The sequence below is a fragment of the Malus domestica genome, chromosome 02 (genome assembly GCF_042453785.1).
Source record: "Malus domestica chromosome 02, GDT2T_hap1".
In the NCBI taxonomy this organism is placed as follows: Eukaryota; Viridiplantae; Streptophyta; class Magnoliopsida; order Rosales; family Rosaceae; genus Malus; species Malus domestica.
The window spans coordinates 27,897,162-27,913,832 of record NC_091662.1 but is presented as its reverse complement, the minus strand read 5'-3'; the positions used below and the strand labels follow the sequence as shown (position 1 = coordinate 27,913,832).

General features: G+C 33.7%; 1 protein-coding gene across 1 annotated transcript; it reads right to left on the bottom strand.

Annotated features, from left to right (window-relative positions):
• Positions 1 to 2,230: 2,230 nt before the first annotated feature.
• LOC103409750 (E3 ubiquitin-protein ligase PUB23-like) lies at positions 2,231 to 3,496 on the bottom strand. The gene has a single exon (XM_008348550.3). It carries the CDS (start codon positions 3,494 to 3,496, stop codon positions 2,231 to 2,233), a length of 1,266 nt encoding a protein of 421 aa, XP_008346772.1.
• Between the last annotated feature and the right edge of the window lie 13,175 nt (positions 3,497 to 16,671).

Below are 16,671 nucleotides of genomic sequence, written 5' to 3'. Positions count from 1 at the left end.
GAGTTAAGACAACTTGATGTTAAAAGCGCATTCTTGCATGGAGATCTTGAGGAAGAAGTTTATATGAAGTAACCTCAGGGTTTTGTGAATTCTAAATATCCAAATCATGTCTGCAAATTAATTAAGTCACTTTATGGCTTAAAACAAGCACCAAGAGCATGGAATTCAAAATTTACAAGTTTCTTACCAACATTGGGATTCAAAACTTCTTTATTTGATTCTAGTTTGTTTGTCAAGGTTGATAATGGAGATGTGATACTTCTTTTGTTATATGTGGATGATATTATAATCATTGGTTCATCTGTTACAAAGATACAATCAGTTGTTACACAACTTGCAGAAGTTTTTTTATCTAAAAGACATAGGACTATTGACATATTTTTTGGGGCTTCAAGTATAGTTTAATTAAGATGGCTCATTGTTTGTAAATCAATCAAAATATGCCAAGGAATTATTGAAGAAAACTAGCATGGATAATTGTAAACCAACATCAACTCCTTCAAAACCTCACTCTCTGTTACTTACAACTGAAGTAACTTTGCTATCAAATCGATCTTAGTATCGCAGTTTAGTAGGTGTTTTACAATACCTTACCTTTACAAAACCAGATATTTCTCATGCAGTGCATGTGGTATGTCAATATATGACAAGTCCTATTGATTTGCATATGCAACTTGTGAAGAGAATACTGTGTTACTTGCAAGGTACATTGGACTATGGTTTACGATATACAAAATAAGATGAGTTTCATATATTAGCCTTTTCAGACTCAAATTGGGCAGCTGATAGTAACACAAGGAGATCCATCACTGGATATGTTGTATATTTGGGATCCAACCCCATATCATGGCAATCTAAGAAGCAATCAACGGTGTCTCGAAGTTCAACAGAAGCTGAATACAAAGCACTTGCTCATTGTGCTGCTGACATTTTTTGGGTTCGATCACTGCTTAAGGATGTTCATCAGTTTATACCTAGTCCTCCTACATTACACTATGATAATCTCTCAGCATTAGCCTTATGTTTTAATCCAGTTTTTCATTCTCTGATTAAACATTTGGACACTGATTACCATTTTGTTCAAGAGAGAGTCCAAAAAGGAGATTTGACAGTTCAATATATACCAACTGAAATCAGGTTGCAGATGTGTTTACTAAAGTTTACATAGTCCTATGTACCTCAAACATTGCAGGAGTCTAAATATAGGAGTTTCTGATTTGCAATCTTCACATGGTCAACATGGAATCAACCTTACGGATCCATCTTCTGCATAATCAAAGTCATCAGTTCATCCATCAGATTCTTCTGTGAATATTCAAACTCTGCTGTGAAGATCCCATCAGTGTTTGAGGGAGGAGTATACTTAGATGGAGATACTTGTGAATTTGTAAAATGTTGAGTTGGTTGTAATTGGGAGTTAGTTGGAAATGGAGTTAGAGGGTATTATTGTAATTGTTGTGATATGGATGGGTGCTATATAACCATCGTGTACAAGGCATTTAGTTTACAGTGTATGAAATATAATTCCCTTTACTTCTCTCTCTAAAATTCTCTCTTCTCTCCAAGCTCTTCGTCTGCGTTTTTTTTCCTTTGAGATACATACAGAAAGGTTAAGAGAAGAATCCTTGCTTTAATTAAGCTTTCAATATTTTCAGTATTTACTACGATAAACCAACCACAATAAAGTCCAACAATCATAATGCGGCCAACTACAATTAATTAACTATCGAACTCAATACCTATAGACATAAAACTCATATCCTATGTGAGTTAAACTGAAACATACTCCAATCAAGTAGAAACAATTAGCAGGAGATAAATTGAAACCAAGAGAGAGGTGAAAGGAATTTAGAAAAGCATATCTAATAGCACATGCAGTTCCAACGATGATCAACACAAAATAAAATACTATTATCACCACTGAACCGATATTCAAACAATAATACTAGAGAGACTAAATTTGTAGACTAAATTTTGTCAACTAAATGACATGAGAGTTTATTAACGAGCTTATTTCTTATTGGTGATACATCATTTAGTTTGCAAATTTAGTCTACCTAGCATTACCCATATCCAATTATGTAAAAATCTAAATCATTAATCAAACTTTTCCAATACTAAGTACCAGTTCAAATTTAATAGAGAAAACTAATTGTATCTTGCTCTGTATTTGAAAAATTAACAAAAAAATTGAAAGAAAAAAAAAAGAACCCTAATTAGAGAGAATCATTCACAAATCCAAATAATCCTTCAAATCCCAAGGGAAACATGGATATCGTTTCCATGAATTTCCATGCATCTTGAAGATCTTCACCACCTTATCCTTTGTAGAAGATCTGCTATCCATCTGCAACAATGCCAGAAGCTTCTTCACCGATCCACAAATCAACATTTCCTCCAACACCCTCTCCGTCGGATGAAAATTACAAATCAACCATATGATCTTCACCCCAATCTTGGTGGCAGCATTAGAAACATGCAACATGTTTTTGGAAACTGCCACAATGCCCATACTATGTTCCACCAAGGCCTGCCTTCCCTCAGAACATTCACATAACAACTTTATCACTTGCAACATTTTTTCACATTTGGATCTGTTGGAGTCTGGCAGTAGCTCTATAAGGACACAAACTGCGCCTGCTTCAATTGCCCTCAACTTGTTTTTCTTTGATGCTGTTAATATTTCTATCAAGACTTTCAAGGCACATGAACTTGCTTTGCTACAAATTTCATCCGAAAGGAGCTCCAACAAGGATTTAAAAAAATCTATACCTTGATCTTGTATCACGAAGCTCCAATCATATTCGGTTTTCGCCATCTTCTTGAATATGGTAATGGTATGGAGCCGTGCCTCAGTGCTTCCTCGCTGAAGCATGACAGTCATCGATCTGGTTGATTCTTGCTTCGATAACAATTTAAATGTTTTCCCTTCTCCCGATATTGGAAGTTGGTGAAGAATACAAAGAGCCTCCTCACAAGCCCTAAACGTTGTGAAATCCGAGCTCTCCAAGAGAATTTGATCAAGAATTTGGACAAGAACTTCGACCCCGTTAGATCGAATAAAATCATTTTTCATCTCATCATCTAGGTCGATGATGGAACGAAGTTTCTTTATCGAATTTACCTTGAATGGGGATGACATGATTGTGTTGAGGAGCGCTTGAATTTCGTCATGCTTAGCTGAAGGCCTTGGTGTAGATGATGTTGAGCAAATAACATTTTTCGCATCCTCTTCGGTTTGCCATGCAACAATGAGCCTCTTGAGGGTGTGGTTCGGGATCATGTCAAAATTCTCAAGGCTTTGCATTGTAGCTGGGCATGTTTTCTTCTTGTAGGAGAAGAACCATTTCTCTATGTTGTTGCGTTCATAGGTGACGCCCGTGGAGATGGTGACGGGGTCTTTCATGAGCTCCATAGAAATGGGACATCTGAAATGGTATGGAGGAAAGTCGTGATCTGCAGGTGTGTTTTTCTCTGATATCTCAAGATCCTCCATTGCAAAATCTAAGAGAAGTGGAGGGGGCTATGACTTATGAGATTAACAATATCAAGCTCTCGTCTCATACATATGAAGTGAGAAGGGAGGAGGGTGTGAAAGTCCAATAAAGGGAAAAATTCAAAGTCAGTATATGGATATGCATTTAATTAGTAGCTAACATTAAATCTACAAGTAAGCACAGGAAAGTTTCTTTGTTTTGATTTTATTTGTAATTTTTTAATTTTTAATTTAAGTCTAATATTAAGTACCATGAGTCTACCATAATTGTGGTGATATTCCTATCTGACCCATTTCTTTTTGTTATTTTGCATTCTTATAAAAAAAAAAATCTAATATATATGTGATATCCACCGCTGGAAGAAACGCTGCTGCATGGTGATACATGGTAAGTGGCTTGACCCGAAACATAAAACATGGTAAGAGCACCATTGCAAATTGACGAGGAGTTACTTTGTTCATGCATGTATTGTGTGTTTGACCATGATTAAGATTAACTTCCCTTACAGAAAATTTAAATTAAAAGAAATGGGTTATTAATTAAAAAGGAAGGGAGCATGCCAGTGAAATTTTTTCTGATTCACAATTATGACATCAACATATTATTTGAGTACATATGTTTGCAGGTTAAACGTACACAATGAGGAGCCAATTAAATTACAATAAAATAAATTTTTAGAAAATTCAAATATATACGGTATAAAATCGGCTCATTCCTGGTAGTAACATGAACGGAAATTTTTTTTATCTTTCCTTCTAGATAATTTGGTTGTGACAGCAATATTATAGTTACTCATTTGGGAATAGGTCTCATTTTATCCAATGAATTTAGATTTTGTTGAGAGTGAATCTTACATCGGAAAATTAAAACGTTACTTAATAATCTAAAACACTTACCACGTGATATACTGTTCCATGTTTACAAAATGAGTCGACATGAATGATATGTTTAACTTCTAGAGTAAATTTATTAAATACAAATACAAGTTATAATTTCAGTGAAATTGTTACATCATGATAGTGTTTTGAGTACACCTAAAAATATCTCCTAATAGAAATTAAACCTTGATGATTTGAATTCACAGCTCATTTGAAGATTATAAAAAATTTGGTGCGTGAAAACAGAATAAACATGAATATATGTATAAGATTTCAAACTATAGCCGACCGTTTCGCGAGTTGACTTTCGAAAGGTTGGCTATATTACCACATACATAATACATCTACATCATGCGCTGCGCGCAAGACATGCATGGCTTGAGTCTCCAGTTTTCTAATTTTTATTTTTCTTTTTCTAAAGGGTGTACATTTCAAATCATACTCACAAAACACAAGGCGAATACTACGAGGCTAACATATTCTCAATTAAGAGTGTACATTTTTCCTTTCAATAACTTGTAGATATCAACCGTTGAGCTGCCTGCTGACAATGATATATACCATCTACCTCTCTCCAGGTGAAAATCTGATCCAAGACAATAAAAAAAATTGGAGTTTGATCAGCCATGTTTGACAGAATAATAGAAAAATAGATTTGATGATCAAGCTAGTTTGACAAACATCATCGTTTTTGTTTAATCTGTCCAATAGTACATGGTATGCAAAAGAGAGCTACAGGAGTTGACAAACTTCTGTATAAACTGCCTTACCTCTATCTAATATCAAATATTAAAAAAAAACCGGAGGTTAGTCTAATAGAAAGCATGCATGATGCAGGGAGCAGTGTGGTGGGAAAAATAAAAAATAAAATAAAATGAATAGGATAAGATAGATCTGTAGGGTTCATTATCTCCAGGTACAAGGAGAGATCTGAAAACTCTAAAAACTTCACTTCTAGTACCAACCTCCAACATAGACAACTAGAAGAACAAAGCAACAAACTCTTAAATAAGAGCAATGCACTTAAAAAAGAATTTACAATTCAAATTTCAAAATTATATTTCACACAACTTCTCCTCTTTTCTGCCTTACAAATACAAATATTTATAGATGCTTAAACCTCCCTCATTTAAGACAAATACATGATATTATAATGAGATAATATAAATAACCAAGATAATTCCTTTTAATCCATCCCACTAAAATGTTATTACATAAAATTCATTGTTGAAAAAACCTTGCAATTCTTCATGAATGTATCTGATAGTTGAGAAGATTTCCAAAAACCAAATGCATCTTATGTAACGTCCTGCATCAAAGCAAGTAAACAATTGGAATCCTCAATCCGTGTTCGAATTCCCACAGATTCATTTATTTTTTTGGCCACGAACTCCCACATATTCATTTATTTTTTTGGCCACCGGCTCTACTTTAGCTTGTTCATTTGACCTAGAGCCAAAAGTATGTTATCCCTTCATGTGGTTCCGGGATTGCGTGGAGAGGGAAATTAGTTTGTCATAAACGTTGATAGGATACCTCTTATATTGAATTCAATTATATCCTTGTATAAAAAATGAAAATACTGAACTGCATGCTTTAGTTTCTTCAAATGTCTACATTTAAATTATAGGAAAGCTTGAATACTACTAATTCTGTATAAAAGAAATAGTCAATAATGTGTACTAGTTGTACTGAACTGGAGTGTAGATAACGAATCACTACTAAGCAGGGTGCTTTTGTTAGGTGGGAAATAAAACAGAGGAGAAAATTCAAAACATATCATTGTTATCTGGAACATATAGGTGAGGTTCCTTCTCATAGTTGAATGTGCTATACATGTTCTGGAACCACTTCTGAATTTCTAATCCATATCAAATTTCTAATCAGGGTGCTCTAGAACATATCACTGTTATCACTGATATGGATTAGAAATTTGGGAAATAACAGTGATATGGATTAGAAATTTGAATTTACTATAGACATAACTACTAAGCAGGGTGCTCTAGAACATCACTAGTTTCTAGAACATCACATAACTTTTTGTGCATTTTATTTTTTAGCCCAATTACAGTTCAAAACCATACAACTTTGTTTTTACTGTTTCATTTTTAATTCAGATTTCACATATGGACACTTTTCAAAATCTCAAAATCTAACAGTTATGTGAAATGAAACAGGACAATTTTACACTTGGAAGTTGACAAAACTCATGAACTACAGACACTTTTGGTGTATTCAGAACACAAGTTGCTATATCACGTGTTATAATACAAGTAGAGAAATCCTAAGAAACATATTCACAAGCATTGTATCATCTCTTGTTCCGAATATATTAAAAAAAAATCTCTTTGTAAAATAATTCTTGAAAGTTGAGAAGTTAAATCCAACGACACAAATTGGATATCTTATAATTTTATGAACCCAATGGTAGAGTGATGCAGGATGGGAAATAAATGATTCATTTGGCATGGAGCACCATAAATTACTGGAAGACAAATTTATGTGATGGAATAAATAGGGTGCTTTAAAACAAATGGCCGATAAGATTAATTTCAAGACGTTTTTTTATGGCTAATCATAACACCCAGGCGTTTTTTTGGCTGATTGGATTATTTTGTTTATGTAATTTTCAGTTTTAGGTGTTTTTATGTTTATTACCTTTTTAATTTATGAATGTTAGTTACAAAACGGTTATAAAAACCATTTCTATCTCATATTTGTGCCTTTCTCTTTGTTATAGTATGCTGCTTTGTTCTTTCTAGTGTCTACGTTGTAGGCTGATACTAGAACCAAAGTTTATATGGTTTTCAGGCCTCTCATTGCACTTGGAGATAGTGGACCCTATTTATCAATCCTATTTATCCTTTTATTTCATTTCTATCCGTTGCACCCTGCATCACATAGTATGTTTACACACTTTTCAAATCTTGCATATGGAGTCTAATATATGACCATTTGCATTGCATATATAGGGACTCAAAATTGTTTTTCGACTTTTAAACTTTAACCCTTGAGATATTGTTATATTCAAAATTAAATATGACTTATGTGTATTACTCCAAACTCATATGTGACCCCTAATATTTCAGTGTATTAAGAGAGAATGAGTCAAATTTAAAATCAAATATAACTTTCGATTGGTCAAAATTTCCAAGGTGAGTTATGAGTAGCCTTAAAATTTGATATGTGCTCTGTTTGCTTTTATCATCATCGGGTACAAACAACAAAGAGTAATGCTTGGTAGATCAAAATTTTAAATTAAATTTACAAACTAAATGCTATGTCACCAATAGAAAATAAGCACATGAATCAATACTTAAGTAATAATTTAATCATCAACAACCACATCATTTGGTTTACCAAATTTGATTTAAAAATATGATCTCTTTAGCATTACCCAACAAGAAAATATAATAGCTCACTATCGATATGTATGAAGCGAATTTGAACCACATTATTGTTAGCCTATTATGAGTCTAAGCTTCCTCCCTCTCTTTTAGTGTAGATAATATCGTTTGTTAAAAAAAAATAAAAAAAATAAAAAACAATTTCCACTAAAATTAAAATGAAAAGAAAGTCCACTGTATGAAGCCAAAATCTAGCATTTTAAGATATCGTATAATATGTCATATTTAAGATGCTCAAAGTTTCTATGCTTTTAAGCTATTGGTTAGCCGGAAAAAGTGGTAAAAAATGGAGGGGTATATGATTGGGCCAAATAGTGTGGGTAGGAACTGTATGTGAGATCATATGCTTAAACTAGTATATAGGTTCGAATTCTCCTCTACTCTCCTAATAATAGTAAATTTATCATGGGAACTCACTATCATGTGCTAATATAATAAGGATGATATAATCTGACGGTGAGAGATGTGATAGCAAAGACTATGACTAGTCAAAGCTTATTGTTAATGTTAACTTTCTTATATAGCGGCCAATATGTCATCGATCCATGTGGAAATAGAATATGCTAGGTCAGAAGTAGTAGAATTGTCAAGGTCTTATTTCTTGTTTATTTCTTATTCAATGCTAGCCTTCTTATCATGAACACTTCAATCTTTCTGTGTTCTTTTTTTTTTAAAGTTTGATTGGAACTACATATTTGCTCCGACGAATCTCATGAATAATTAATATATGGAACAGTTAATATAAAAAATGGAAAACTAACCAAAAGCCTCTGAAAAGTTTCCTTTTAATCATAAGGACAAAAGTTTTCAGAAATACCAAGGCTACCTTTCACACATCCATACAAAATTGGCCAAGCTTTTAGTAAAGTTCACATGGTGGGGCTAACATTTTCAGAAAATATTTGCATGCAAAAGCTAAGGTGGCAAACATTACAGCAACCAAGACAACATGGGTTCACATGTCTTTCAGCCAGCTTTCAGAAACAGTGCTGACAGCTTTCAGAAACAGTGTGCTGTCACTATTCAAAAAATTGTAAATAGATGAAATAATTTTTTGTCTTTGAAGAATTAGATTTTGTATATAAGGGAGCCTTTCCTCCCATACAGAAGACACCTGAATACCACACACCTCTCTCAACATTTGAAAACACCATACTTACTCAAGCATTCGTAGCCTTAATAGTATCCTTGTAAACACTTCTTTGTAATCACTATCTTGTAAACAACTATCTCTGTAAACATTCTATATATCAATAAAAGTTCAAGTGTACATATTCAAGCAATCTCCAAGTCTTAAGTAAGTTTTCTTTTCCTTATTTAGTGTGTTTGTTTAATTAGACTTCTAGTCCAAAACAGAGAAACACTATTGTGGTTATATTATTAACCTGCTAAACTGACAATTATACTTTGTTCGAGCACTCTGTTATAGTTGAATGTTTGCCATACAAATAACTAGACATTAACCAGGGTACCTCTGAGTTCTTCATACCTCTGAGTTCAGCCGTTAAGGCCTTATACTTGTACTGTGAGTGGCCGTCATGCTGAAACATGTCGAGTTCCTTGTGCAAGGTTCTATGTCTAGTTGTTATAATGGTCATCTGACTATTTAACCGAGCATGCGTTTCGAATTTGGTATCAGAGCTAAGTTTAGCATTTTAATAATATAAGCATAATAGTAAAGTACCTTGAGGATAGAAGTCATTGATACAACTGATATCATATTTGTTTATTGTGTATGAACAACAGATATTATTGTCCCTGTAGACCCTGTTAACCATAATTACCAAGTATTTATTGTCTTAGACATCCAACTATAACTAGCATAAAGAGAAGATTAACATATATATCCAAAAGAATTATCAGTACTTTGAAGAAGCAAAAGTTTTATCTTGGCTATCTTGAACATCCTTCATTTATTCGTAAATATAATAACACAGAAGTGCAACATAAAGTTTTAGAAGCAAAAAGAACAACATATCAAGCTTTAGAGACCTTGAGAGAAGAAAGAGAGTTTTTAAGAAACCAGTTAGCTGTAACTCTAGAGAATGGTAGACTGTAGTTTATGAAGATTATCTTAATTTAGAAATTAGTGAACCTCAAAAAAGAAAAATAACTTTAGACCAAAATAGTTTAGTTTGTTATTTTCCATCAAGAAAGCATAATCATATTTTGCACAGTGAAGAAAATCCGCAAGCCAATAGTATTGTATATCTTATTATTAGTCAAGCAGAAAATATAAAATTAGAAAATAATAAGCATAATCATTTGTTAAACTAGTTGTTAGAACATTTTCAGAAAAATTCCATAAAGATGATTAGACAAAATTTAGATTATATTACATCTCAGTTAGAAGATAATAATAAAAATATTCAAAGGTTTCCTAGCAAAAGAGAGATAAAAGAGCTTGTTGACCTCATAGATAGTAAGCCAAAGCAAGTAGAACTTAGGTCATTAGAAATAGTTGAACAACTAAAATTAGAAGTTCAAAAAATTCAATTCTTACAAAAGGAGTTGAGAGAACAAGTAGATAAGTTGCATAATAAAATAGATAAATTATTAGTTTAATGACAGATTCTAGAACTAGCAGAAAATATATTCAAGCTTTGAAAGAAATTAGTAAATTAGATAAAGAACCAGTAGGATTAACAGATTTTTCAACACAAGTATCTAGTAGTAATATTCCCATTAGGCAAAATAATTTGATTATCCAATTAGTTTTAAGTTTAGCTGAAAAATTAGATCAAGTTGAAGAACAAATAGCAGAAATAAACCAAGTTTTACATAACGCATCTTCATCACTTCCACCATCCTTGCTAGATAAATTAGAAAATTTAACTTTGAGTGCAAATAATAATAGAAGACCTAAGCTAAATCCTTTTGATAATAGAAAATGGAACTCTTTAGGAAAAAAGGAAAAGAAGTAGTTAGAGCGGAAGATATTTATCCAAATGAAGAAGAAGCACAAGAATTTATTCGAAGAGGTTTTGAGAGAACACAGAAAAATAAATATAACTTGTATCAACTAGGTTTATTTGAAAACAGAAGTAGAATTGTAAGCAGCATCAATCAACATGAAGTTAGCTGTATTGATAAAGAAGTTACACTTAATCTAGTTAGTAAAGAAGCAGTTACTTATTTGAGAAAATCACATTTTAGACATATTCATATAGGAACAATATTAATTGGAATAGCAGGATTAACCAGAGCACAAGTAGGTACAAAAGCTTTAGTATACATATATGATGATAGATGGGATAATCACCAACAAGCATCAATAGCAACAGCTGAAGTAGACTTAAGTTCAAACTTAGCAGTCATAGGTTGGATTCCAAATTATGTTATGACGATTAATGAATTTAGTAAATATATTAAAGTGAGCATAAGAACAAAAAATTATAATATGAAAGGAGAGTATAAAAATTTGTGTATTAGCTTAATGTATATAGGTAAAGTGTCTGATAGATATAATCATAAGTTTAATTTAGAGTTTCAAAATTTAGTTCAAACATTTGGCAGTAAACATGTAAATATGATAGAAGCAAAACCCGTAGATAATAGCTTTTTAGAAGGAACTCAGTGGACATTGCCTAATTTACAAGTAGCACAAAATAGACAACCAGATAAAGTACAAATATATGAAACTAGTACAGGTTAAGCAACAATTAGGTTTAGTAATTATAAGCAACTAGAAAAAATAGAAGAGGATGAGAGTGAGATCGAAAATGAGAGTATACATATGGCTTTTGATAATTTAGATATTAATTTAGTTGAACAAAATTTTGATCATATTGTAGATAAACTTATAGAAGATATTGATCATTTAGATGAAGAACAATATTTGGAAAAATATAAGACATATGAATTAGAACTACATAAAATTTCAAACGAAAAAATGAAAATTTTAATCTTAGAAATAGGAGTAGAACATATTCTAGGATCAAAAGAATATAATAATTTATTAGAATTGAAAGTAGAATGTAATCCAGCAGAAGAAAGTAGTACATCAGGAGTAGAAAATCCAGGACACGCAAGTAGAATTGATCAACAATTTTTTAGACCAACAAACGAACAATATAATGAAAAAGCAAAAATAGACTATATGGAAGAAAGTATGATAAAACCTAGAAAAAATAGGATTCCATATTTGAGAGGGTTAGAACAAATTAATATAGCTGGTAATATATTAAATTTAGATAATGTAGATCCACAAGATTGGGAAAGAACGATTGAGAGATGGGAAAAAGACTGCGTACATGCAGCATTAATGTTAGATTTTAGTAATTCACAAAACATGTTAGATTACTTTGAACATACTTTGGATGGTTTAGTTTTTGATTATTTCCAATCATGGAAAGTCCAAAATCCAGAACAGCATCAGAAGCTAAAACACATTTCAATATTGATGGTTTTGTTACTTTGATTAAACAAGAGTTTTTAGATCATAATAGGTTAGATGGCAGAAGCGAACAAGAACAAATAAGAGCAATTAGAAATTTGGAACAATTACAAATTTTCGATTTACAGTATATAGCTGAGTATACAACAGATTTCTTTAAATATTTAGGAAGAACAGGTAGAATTAGTGATATAAATTTATTAGATACTTATATGACAAAAATAAAAGGACCAATAGGTGAAAAGATTTGGAATGAATGGCAAAAGCATTCGAAGAAAAATGATATTGCTATAGGACCTAGAATTCAACATGTATATGATATACTTAGACAATAGTGTAGTCAAATAAAGGCTAAGAGACAAATTAGGAAACAATTTTACATGAGTTGTAAAAATATAGATTTACCACAACAGTATGGTTGCCATAAGAAAAATAAGCATAAGAAAATATACAAAAAGAAATATAAGTCATATAAACCCTATAAACAACATAAGAATTTCAGTATAAGACCTTCAAGAACATATAGGAAAAGAAAATATATTCCAAAACAATTTAGAAAAAGAAGTGGTAGACCTTGGATTAGGAAATATAAAGCACCAAAAGATAAGAGTAGTTGTAAATGTTATTCATGTGGAGAAGCTGGACATATTAGACCTAAATGTCCAAAATTAGGTAAACAGTCGAAAGAAAAAGTACATTTGATGGAGTTGTTTAAGTTAGAAGAAGATGAGGATATTCATTCAATATACAGTTTAGATAATTTAAGTGATAATGAGAGTATTTATAGTATAGAGAGTATTAATGTCACATCCCGGCCCGGGGTGGATCACTTCCCGGGCCCGCTCCATTACCGTAGCACGATATTGTCCGCTTTGGGCCCCGACCACGCCCTTACGGTTTTGTTTCTGGGAAAACTGACACACCCTGACCCGGAGGAGGGCATGCTGGCCGTCACGTGAGAGTGACGTAACCATTTACACAGTTCGGAAGCTTTTAAAATACATTTGCTAGAAAGAAACTCCCGAAGGTGAGTCCTACTTTTAATACTCCTGTCAGAACACCGCTGAAATCCTCGTGGCCACCAAAACTCTGCTATCTTGAACCTGGAGGGGCGCAAAACAAAGTTGAGTGGGTCAGTAAAACCAAAGATTTTCCAAAACATTTCATTTAAAACATTTCTAACCCCTCTCCGTAAAACCTGTATACTTTCCCAGAAAATAGAATATAAACATATATATACACATATCTTCAAACTCAGCTCATCATCTATCAATATAACATCTTAGAAAGAATATGCCAAGCCATGCCAAAATATAATAAGAATGCATCAATATAAATCAGGTGAAATAATAAATCAACCGGAGACCCTATAGTGGTCCTATACGGCTGATTCTATAGCTCAATATCCCATCCAGCCGGAGTCACCAACTGTGACCTGTACGGCCCTGCGGGAGTCACCAACTGTGACTTGTACGGCTGATTCTATAGCTCAATATCCCATCCAGCCGGAGTCACTAACTGTGACCTGTACGGCCCTACCGGAGTCACCAACTGTGACCTGTACGGCACTACACTGCACATAAGTCGGAACTACCTATAGTAGTCTGTACGACTAAGATGGTGAAATAATTCGCTCTAGTGCTTCTCTCATCAATCATCTGCGCGCATAATCTAAGGTCACCCACCAGTCAGAACCCCTCTAATGGTCTGTACGACTGGCATGTCGGAACCACCTCTAGTGGTCTGTACGACATCCACCTACTTGGATCCAAGGCGAGCGTGCGGTGTGGTGAATACTATAAGCACTAATACCAAAGGTGCAGTTTATGAGCTCACAACGCAATCACCTCATCATTCATTCATATAAACCATATAAACTCACCTGATACTCACCTGTGCGTCCACGGCACCAATTCACACATATATATGCATCAATTATCAATTCATAACTCATAATATGCATGCATGGCATTTTAGAAATATAATTTCATATAAACGCATTTTCTGGGAAAAACAGTAGTATATAGGTAATACGAAAACAAAACTGCCCACTCACAGATATGTCGCAGGGTCGTAACCCCCAAGCTTCCCTTAACTGTGCTCATCGTCCGCATAAGCCTCGCCTATAAGAGAAGTAACCGAAATAATGTTATTTAACCACATAACCAACTCTAGCTAATAACTCCTCATACATTGCTCAAATTGGGTATATGAATATACCACCGTGATCTACACAACCTCAGGATCATCCCCAAATTTTTAAAATAATTTTTGGACTGTTCACGCACCCCCACGCGCCGACACACGCACGGCTAGACGCGCCCCTACGCACGGCCACGTGCACTGCACACTGACGGCGTTGTCACATCCCGGCCCGGGGTGGATCACTTCCCGGGCCCGCACCACCACCGTAGCACGATATTGTCATCTTTGGGCCCCGACCACGCCCTCACGGTTTTGTTTCTGGGAACTCACGAGCAACTTCCCAGTGGGTCACCCATCCTGGGAGTGCTCTAGCCCCCTTCTCGCTTAACTTCGGAGTTCCTACGGAACCCGAAGCCAGTGAGCTCCCAAAAAGCCTCGTGCTAGGTAGGAATGGGAAAATACATTTAAGGATCACTCCCCTGGGTGATGTGGGATGTTACAATCCACCCCCCTTAGGGGCCCGACGTCCTCGTCGGCACACCACGACCAGGGTTAGGTTCTGATACCAATTGTCACATCCCGGCCCGGGGTGGATCACTTCCTGGGCTCGCACCACCACTGTAGCACGATATTGTCAGCTTTGGGCCCCGACCACGCACTCACGGTTTTGTTTATGGGAACTCACGAGCAACTTCCCATCGTGGGAGTGCTCTAGCCCCCTTCTCGCTTAACTTCGGAGTTCCTACGGAACCCGAAGCCAGTGAGCTCCCAAAAGGCCTCGTGCTAGGTAGGAATGAGAAAATACATTTAAGGATCACTCCCCTGGGCGATGTGGGATGTTACAATTAACATGATAGATTCAAACTCGGAATATTCAAGTAGCACAAATAGTGATCCAGAAGAGTATATGTGTGCATTCATAGAAGAATAGCATGAAGAAGATTATAAATACATTAATTTAGGTTGGCCAGAAAAATGTCACAAGTGTAATAAATTAGTTGCAAATAAATACTACAATACATACTCAATATTATGTGAAAAATGTTATAGTAATAGGTTATTAGAAGTTAATTTAGCAGAATCAGAAATATTAGGAAATATTGTTCATAGTATAGAAAAACCAAAAAATAGTTCTTTAATCACTATAAATTGCGAAATAGAATTAGCAAAAGAACATAAGATACAAATCATAGCTATGATAGATACAGGGAGTACAAAGAGTGTCATAAGAGAAGAGTTAGTACCAGAAAAATATAGACAAAAATTAGCAAAACCAGTAAGAATAACACAATTTGATGAGAGACCAGTTTACTTAACACATTGTATAAATAATGAGTTTATTAAAGTAGAAAAACAACAATTTAATTTACCATTAACATTTGTTTCACCAGTAGGATCATATCCATTTATTTTAGGATTAAACTTTTTGAAAAGTTTGCAAGGTTTTTTATTTATGAACCTTAACATAACATTTTTCAAAAGAGGCATTACAATAACTGACCAAAGTAATACTGTAGAAGCATACAAAAACATAAGTATAGAAGAGCCTAATGGCCAAGATAGTTATCATTTAGAAAACTCAAAAGAAAATGATGAGCATAATAACGTATAAGAGTTTGATGAAGACATTTTTGAACATGAATACCCGATTTTAGAAGAAGGAACCTGTATAGAAATATTACAGTTAGATAGACCAAAGAGTTTAGAAGAATTGTTACAATTAGCAGAACAAACTAGGATTATAGGAGAAGACCCACAATTACATTGGAGTAAAAATAAAATACTAGCAAAATTAGATATAATTAACCCAGATTTAACCATTAAGACGGTTGATATGCCTTGTAGTCTAATAGATAAACAAGAGTTTGAACAACAAATAAAAGAGTTGTTAAATTTAAAAGTAATTAGACCATCTAAGTCTAGACATAGATCAACAGTATTTATTGTAAGAAAACATTCGGAACTAAAAAGAGGTAAGGCTAGAATAGTTTATAATTACAAGAGATTAAATGATAATACATACGAAGATAGTTATAAATTACCAAATAAGGATGAGCTTATAAATAAAATTCAAGAGAGTAAATATTTTAGCAAGTTTGATTGTAAATCAGATTTTTGGCAAATAAAATTAGCAGAAGAATCAATTGAGTGGACATCTTTTACTTGTCCAGAAGAACATTTTGAGTGGCTCGTTATGCCATTTGGACTTAAAAATGCTCCATCGATCTTTTAAAGAAAGATGGACCAAATTTTCAAGAAATATGATAATTTTTGTAGTGTTTATGTAGATGATATTTTAGTACATAGTAAAAATAAAAATGAACATAGGAAGCATTTAGAGATAGTAT

Excerpts from the sequence above, each read along its gene's own strand:
- LOC103409750 (XM_008348550.3), bottom strand. The coding sequence starts at position 3,496 with ATGGAGGATCTTGAGATATCAGAGAAAAACACACCTGCAGATCACGAC.